At 36.1% G+C, this 8,621-nt stretch overlaps 1 protein-coding gene across 1 annotated transcript; it reads left to right on the top strand.

Moving 5' to 3' along the window:
- Positions 1-1,617: 1,617 nt before the first annotated feature.
- LOC116147023 (cation/H(+) antiporter 15-like) lies at positions 1,618-4,202 on the top strand. Its single transcript, XM_031432452.1, is given in 5 exon segments — positions 1,618-1,767; positions 1,855-2,380; positions 2,463-2,848; positions 2,927-3,265; positions 3,267-4,202. Coding segments are annotated over 5 exon segments (2,337 nt in total).
- The last annotated feature ends 4,419 nt before the right edge of the window (positions 4,203-8,621 follow it).

Raw genomic sequence — 8,621 nt, 5'->3', positions numbered from 1 at the left:
ACTTTTACACTTGGTCGCTTAAGCGATCACGAACAAGACAGAATCAATAAGTGCCCAAACGTACGATCGCTTAAGCGATCCTTTGATTTTAACCTTGGTCGCTTAAGCGATCATGTCCGAGGCAGAATAAATTTCTGCCCAGATGCACGATCGCTTAAACGATTCTTCGCTTTTACTGTTGGTCGCTTAAACGATCGTCGATCATGAACAAGACAATAAATAAGTGCCCAGACGCACGATCGCTTAAGCGATTTATTATATCGCTTAAGCGATCCTTTGCTTTTAACGTTGGTCGCTTAAGTGATTCGCTTAAGTGATCATGTCCGAGGCAGAATCAACTTCTGCCCAGATGCACGATTGCTTAAGCGATTCTTCGCTTTTACTCTTGGTTGCTTAAGCAATCACGTTCGACGCTTGATACCACCAAGGTTTTTATGGCACCAGGGACCATGGTCAATTACAATGACGACAAGATCATTACTGCACCATCTTCCAGCTCAGGCTCCCTCCCATTTGAAGAACAACACATCACTACCACAAACAACCTCCCTATGGCCTCCCTTGGCTTCCCCGGTCCTCTGGAAGCCTAAAACACCCACTCTTCTGATGCCCTCCAACTAGTTGACAAAATACAACAATGACCCTAACAACAAACACCAACCAAATATCCCCAAATTAGCACCAACAACAATAATTTCATCTTCTTCCACCTCTTCGTTGGAATTTGCGTCTGCGTCCTCCTCTTCAGTTTCAATTTCAACTCCTGTCGTCCCTTGTTCCGCCAGCAGAATGTCTTCTGTTGGCGTCATCTCCTCTCCTGGTGGAGCAACTTCAGTCATCGGAAGTTGCTCCACCACAACTTCTTCTTCTCCATTTTTGGTAGACCCAGTGGTGCGTACAATTTGGGGAGTGGATGGGTTTTTTTCTGTTTCTTTGAAGATCTCAGCCATTATAACTTAACCGGGAATGGCAAGGAATGACAAAAATGCAAAGAGCAAAGAAGTTGTAGAAATTGCAGAAATTGGAAGAAAAAACGAGAGAGAGGAAGGTGTTTGAATCCTGTTTTGAGAAAGAGAAGCTGAGAGAAATGTGTTTTGCCTTTCAAATTTTAAATCAACTTCTCTTTATTAACCTAAAAAAATATCAAAAACCTTTTCAAGGTTATATTCTCAAATCGAAAGTTAGGAAGGCGTATCAGTTAAATTTCCTCCATATATTCTATAAACATACACTTATGCACTGTAACTGTATAAGCTAGCAATGACAACACTAACTACAGTGACAATATAACTACAAAGCAAACGGATAGCCCTCCCCAAATTTGTGTGAACAACCTTTGCAAATTTACCTATCTTCGAGATATAGATTTACATATTTATTTGTATATATACATAAATGAACATGCTCTCGGCTGAAGCATAACCAATTAACTAGTACTTATCAAGTAGCATTGTTTAGATAATAGCTAAAGCAGAGAGAGGAAATGTAACTGAGATATATACAGGATGAGCAAAATGAAGCCGGCCAAATGTTCCCGACAGTTTTACTTTCGGAAAATTTAACGTAACAAACAACTGGGGAATGGAAACACGGGTTTGTTTTATGAAAAATGCTACCATGGGTGACTCCTTTTGGAAACTTAACAATCCATTTGATCTATATCTCCCCTTGATAGCCATTCAACTGAGTCTAATGATATCGATCAACCACATTCTCATGTTCATCCTCAGACTACTTCACCAGCCTCGTTTTGTTGCCAAAGTTATTGTAAGTAGTTCATAACTGACTTTAATTATCTTCCTTCACTTTAAATATTAACGGGTTTTAATTAATTTCCATGTATATTATAAACAGGCTGCAGGAATTATCCTTGGCCCAACGTTAATTCAGACGGTAAATGTGTCGGATAAGATTTTCACTTTTGAAGACAATTACGTGGTGGAGAATTTCGCCAATTTGGGGCTAACATATTATATGTTCTTGGTGGGGTTAGAGATGGATGTATCGGCGTTGAGACATATTGGGAAGAAGTCATTAAGCATTTCGTTTGTAGGAAATTTGGTTCCACTTGTTGCAGGAGGCGGCTTATATTTTGTACCCATACGCGGTGTTGCAGGCGGGGTCGGAGAATCGCTTCCCATGGGTGCCATGTTTTGGGCTATATCATTGAGTAACTCGAGCTTCCCTGATCTAGCAAGAATTCTTTCAAATGTGAAGCTTCTACATACGGATCTTGGGAGACTGGCATTAACTAGTGCCTTTGTCAGTGCGTGGATTTTTCTTGTTATAACTATAAATTTCTATGATCTCCATAAGTTCTACATGGCGGCAATACCAACAACTATCTTTCTATTAGCCTGCTGGTTCTTGTTACGTCCAGGTATTAAATGGATAATAAATGAGAACAAAAAGAAAGGGAAAAAATGTTTCTCTGAAACACATATAATTAAGTTTAATCCTAGCCGCGGTTGCTATATGTGGATTCATTGCAGATGCGTGTGGGGCACATTCCATGATAGGTGGTTTTATGTTAGGATTAATCATCCCACATGGAGATACTGCCGTTGATATTATGGAAAGAATTCAAGGATTTGTGAACCAAGTCATGTTGCCAACGTTTTTTTTGCTTAATGGCCGTCGTTCGAACTTGATTAGTTTAGCATTAAGCACTAGATCGATAAATTTGTTGCTTGTTACGATTGGGGCTTCTTCCTCCAATATTATCAGCACTCTCCTCATCTGTTTATTCCAAGGCGTGCCATCAACGGAGGCCTTGGCTTTAGGGGGTCTTCTCAACACCAAAGGTGTTTTGTCACTCATTGTTCTTAATGAAGGCCGGTCCATGAAAGTAAGATTTCAATTCCTTTTATTTCTTGTCTTTCACTAATTAATTGTGTACATCTTTAAACATTGATCATCATTTAAGGCACTCATCGAAAATAATTTAACTGCAGGCTATAGACAATGTAGTATTCGTTGTAATGGTGTGCATAACATTGTTAATGGCGTCTACAAGCAAAGGACTATGCAAAGAAATGATCCAAACAAAAAACTTCGAATTCTCACATGCATTCATTCAACACGAAACCTCTCCGGCATCATCAATCTCCTTCAACTTTCTAATGCCACCAGGAGATCCCCCATATGTGTCTTCGCCGTGCACTTGGTGCAGCTTACTGGTACTGGAAGTGCTTCTGCCATGCTTATTGTTCAAGATTCACAAAAGACTAGTACTATTATTAGAAACAGCAAAAACAAGAATTACATCACCCCTCTTGAGGGCCGAGTCGGATCAAATCATTAATGCCTTCGAAAACTTCGAGCGTGCAAACGAAGCTGCCGTAACCATGCATCCGCTGACAGTAGTGTCTCCTTATAGCACCATGCACGAGGACATCTTCCAAATTGCAGAGGACAGGCATGTCGCCTTCATTTTGGCACCATATCACAAATTACCAACTGCCGATGGTCGGTTACGTAATGATAATGTTTCAATACGCCAATTGAACCAAAATTTACTTAATAGTGCACCATGTTCTATTGGTATTCTCGTTGACCGTGGAGTAGGACCTTCAATACAAGGTAATTCAACAGAATTTGATAAATCGAAATTCCGTATAGCCATGTTCTTCATTGGCAGGCCTGACGATCATGAGGCACTAAGTTATGCAACTAGAATGGCTGAAAAATCAGGCGTCACTTTAACCGTGGTACGATTTCTTCAGGCCAAAGAGGAAAATACAGAAAATGATCAAAGTTCGGAAGATATCACGGAGAGTACTGATAAAGTGAGTGAGATAGATGATGACTTTATAAACGAGTTCAGGTTCAAGACAATGTGCGAAGAACACTTGAGTTATCAAGAGAAAACAGTGAATAGTGGGGATGAATTAATGGAATGTGCAAGTTCAAATTACAATAAGAATGATCTGTATATAGTTGGATTTAGAGATGGAGTAAAATCAAAAATAACAAGAGAACTTTCAAATTTGAGCACTAGTCCAGAGCTCGGAGCAATTGGTGAGACATTGGTAACAACTCGAGCTACAGAACGTGCATCAGTTCTGGTAATGCAACAATCAGCCATTGATCAATTGAGAACTGGATCGCGGCGTCATAAAGCGCAATATGGAAAAATGATATGGGCCTCACCCGTCTTAAATCCTGACTATGAAGCCTATGCACGCACATACAATCTGTGAAGGTTTTTTCTTCTTTTTTTTTTTTTCTCATAAAGTTTTCACTAGCTATCAAGGCTTGGAAGCATTCGTTATTCTTTAATTATTTAGTTGATTGTAATGGTAGTTAATTTGTTAAGCGAATGTTATGTGACTTTTTGGAAATTCAATTTTGATTCTTTGTTGGAACTGCGTACCTTTCTTTTTAATTACTCCCTCCGTTTTCTTTTAAGTGACATTTTAGGTGTGGGCATAGGTTTTAATAAAAAAAAAATTTCTCTCTCCCATCAACTTTTTTCCCTGATTTTGCAGGTGAGAGAGACTTTAAAAGTGGAAAACTTTTCCGTTTATTTAAATAACATTTTTAACAATTTTGTCTTATTGCATTTGTTTCTCCCACCAACTTCATCTATTTCTTTTCTTTCACACTGCTCCAGTTCTTTCACGCTGCAACAACATCACAAATTTGACAATAATGCAACAACATCACAAATTGATTTTGACAATGATTTTGATAAGAAAAAAAAAAAATCACAAATTTCTAAACTCAAATCTACTACGCAACTGCCACAAACGCCCATTTTCTCCTTTTTCTCCCATGGACACCACTCAACTAGACTAGTCCACTCTCCCCGCACTTCTCCTCAACGCCATCGCTAAACGCCTTGCCACACTCATGGACATCCTCTCTTTCCGCGCCTTCTGTAACTCATTCAAGGACTTTCCTTTCCCATCATCTGTATCGTCACTCTCCTCTCAACTCCCTCAAGAAACTTCGGCTTTTGTTAAAACCCCAAAAGCTCACGAGTTCAAGGCTGATCTTCCAGGGCCCAAGAAAGAGGAAGTGAAGGTGGAGATTGAAGACGACAGGGTGCTTCAAATAAGTGGAGAGAGGAACATAGAGAAGGAAGACAAGAAAAAGAGAGAAAAGATGGAAGCAGAGACAGATTAGAGAAAGAAGAAGTGGCGATGGAAAATAAGGAAGAGAGGAGAAGAGGGGAAGAGATAAGATAAGATTAAAGATTAAAGAGAGACAGAAGCGAAAAGTAGAGAAATGACAAGATGAAATGGAAAGAGAGAGGGTGTGATAAAAAGTGAAGAAGGCATGATGAAAGGTGCAGAAAAGACAAGTTTAAAAACTCTTAAAACGTCACTTACAAAAAACGGAGGGAGTATTATACATGTCTATGTGAGAAAATATATATTACGCTACGCTATAATAGCCAATACAGAATACTGAGTTGGCATCGCAAATTAATAAGAAATTAATATATGTCAAATTTATTTAAATCAAATAATGAAGTTAATAGGATCAAACAAAAGTAAACAATAAACTCAAAATCAAATTTAAATAAAGTATATGACCAAATTTAAATAAATCAAGTGAAGGTGATAAATGCTTGAAACTGACAAATTTATTTTTCGGTAACCGGTAACTTAATAAAAAAATAAAGAATTACAACCTAAAGACGAGAGAAACTCGAAACTAAGCTACCCTAGAAGGCTAGAAAATGAAGGGAAAGCTCACCCAAAAGACGAGTTAACGGCTTTTTCTCACCTAAATAACGACTTAATGGTATTTTCTCTATTTTTAAAATATTACTTTTTTAATTCAAAAAATACACTTTCTAATTTGATAATGAATATAGAGCAAACCCAGTCCATTCTTTTGGGGCTTTTAAAGAGAGAATGATGGTAAGTCTTTTGGTGGTAGAAGGTTAGATTTTTGTGGTCATTATTGGTCAGAAGTTGACTTGGGATGGGTAACTGTACAAACCCTAATCACTCAATTACTGACGATTGACAAGGTCGACAAGAGTAAAGTTTAAGGAGTTTTTGTGAGTAATGATCGTGAAAGAAAATGGTGATGGTGTAGGGTCAACGGGAATGTGTCATTAAATGTATTTTTTGGGTGAGAATATGGTATTTTAAAAATCTGAGGATAGAAAAGTGTCATCAAGCTATTATTTGTGTGGGAAAAAATCTTTTACTCCCCAAAAGAACAATCTTATGAGAATAAATTTAAAAGCTGATTTATCATTAAAAATCTTAATTTGTTGATTGAGTGAGTAAATGAAACTGGGTCATAAAAAATTGTGGGAAGGGAGCGGGTGGTGGAGTTGATTGCGAAAGTAGTGAAAGTGGAGCGATGGCGAAAGATTATGGATTTTAATTTTATTAGAATCCTTGATAATATTTAAACAAAAAACTCTGATACATTTAACAAATATCAGTTTTTTTTTAATATGTTTTACTAACTCATTATTCTAAGTCTTACCAGCAGATAGTATGGCCCCTTTTGGTTGGTTTTTGAGAATACTATTATTAGTATTTCTAAAAAAGTTAAACAGTAAAATACCAAAAAACTCACAATATTATTCAACTTTTTTTAAACCCTCTAAATTTTTTAATTTAATTAAATACCATTAAATATTTTTTTTCAAAATTGCAAAAACACCCCTAAACCCACATTATACCAGATTTCGGCCACCACTGTCGGAAGTTGGCCGGAATCTGATATAATGGCGCACTACCAACTGAATCTGGTCGGTAGTGCGTCGATCTAGCCTTTTCTGGCTAGATTCACGGTGGATCTGGCTGTTGACGGCCAGATATTTGGCCGTAACCAGACATCAACGATGGCCAACATATGGTAGTCGTTGACCATCAATGACGGCCGTATCTTTGGTCGTCGTTGACGAGCAAATGTATGCAAAGGCAAAGGCCATATCGGCGCACGACCGGCAAGATCCAGTCGGTCATGCGTCGATACGGCGAATCCGGCCACCCTCCGGCGGTGGTGGCCAGTTGTGATTATCCAATGGGTGGGTTGGGGATATTTTTGTTAACTTTCAAAGTTTTATTATAGGGGTGTTTAGTAAATAAACAAACATATGGGGTATTTTTATTAATTTCCAAATCCTACATCGTAATACTCACCCAATTCAACTTTTTTTAACTTTTTTCAAAAAACATTTCTTAAAAAAGAAAAAAAGTGAACCAAACGGAGCCTATAATTTTCTCAATGTTATAGAAAAAATCTAGAATATCAAAATAGTACCATATCATCAATACCACCAACCAATAAATTTGTGACACATTTTAATTTTTTTTTTTTTTTTCTCATCTATTTTTAAATTGATTGTGATGAATAAAATTCAATAACTATTGGCATATATATATATACCTTTTTCTGTCTCTACAACCATTCTCTTATCTAAGTCTATTCAGACTGATTTTTTTTTCTAAATTATAAACTATTCTTCTTAAATTAATTTATATAATAGATAATATTAGTTTTATTAATATATTAATTAGAGATATATTCTAGATCGTTTATATGTTTAAACATAAAATAAATAATGTTTAAATGTTTAAATCAATATAATTGAATTTATAATTTTATGTGATTAAATTATACTTGATGTAATTTTCTTATCTAAATTACAACCATTATATCAAAAAATAAATATTTTTTCATTTACAAATACAATTATTTTAAGAAATCGTTAAATGAAATTAACTTTTAAATAATTAATATAATTACCATTCAAGTTTATCATAATTATTAATTATATAAATAATTCGATTCATAATAAATTTAATAGGATTAACATTTATTAATTAGTAAATACTGAACTTAGGAGAATGAAATTGTAAATGATTAATATTAACATAATTATTATTCTTTTGATTAAACTTAAATTTTTTTTAGAGATTCAAAATTTTCACCCATTGTTAGGAGCTCAAGACTCCGGCCTGGCTCTACCTTTAAGGTTGTGTTTGATTAGGGCTCTGGGCAAATAACTCCTATTATCTATCTTTGATTCCAGACATTTCTTTGTTTTATTTGACACTAATATAAGATTACAGGAATGTTTCATTCTCAATAGTGAATATTAGATTACCTAGTCTAAGGGTGTTAATTTTTTTCTACCATAATTATCTTTTTTTTAAACCAAATTTGCCCCTAAATAAAAGTCATTTCAGACTGAATTGCCCTCAAATATAAACCAAATAACAATCAGTCCAAACTCCTTACATTTGAGAATTTAGCTAAATCACCCCAGCCATAAAAAGTTTAAAAGTTAATAAAATACCTTCAACCATCAAAAACCACTGCCGGCCGCTGGCAATAGTCACCAGATTGATGCATAATCGACAGGATCTAGTCGGTCGTGCATCGATCTAACTATTTTCGACCATATTGAAGGCTGAAAACGGTCAAATCGTCGTGGATCTTGCCGAAAATGGCCAAAACAAATCTGGCCTTTTGTGGTTGTTTCTGGCAAGATCCACAACAATCTGGCTGTTTTTGGCCTTCAATCTGGCTAGAAATAGCTAGATTGGCATTGATCTTACTGAAAACAACCAGATTACAATAAATCTAGCGACGATCTAGCTGTTTTTGGCCTTCAATCTGGCTAGAAACAGCCAAAACAA

The sequence above is a fragment of the Pistacia vera genome, unplaced genomic scaffold (genome assembly GCF_008641045.1).
Source record: "Pistacia vera cultivar Batoury unplaced genomic scaffold, PisVer_v2 Contig487, whole genome shotgun sequence".
Lineage (NCBI taxonomy): Eukaryota > Viridiplantae > Streptophyta > Magnoliopsida > Sapindales > Anacardiaceae > Pistacia > Pistacia vera.
This window is presented reverse-complemented; position numbering and strand designations above follow the sequence as displayed.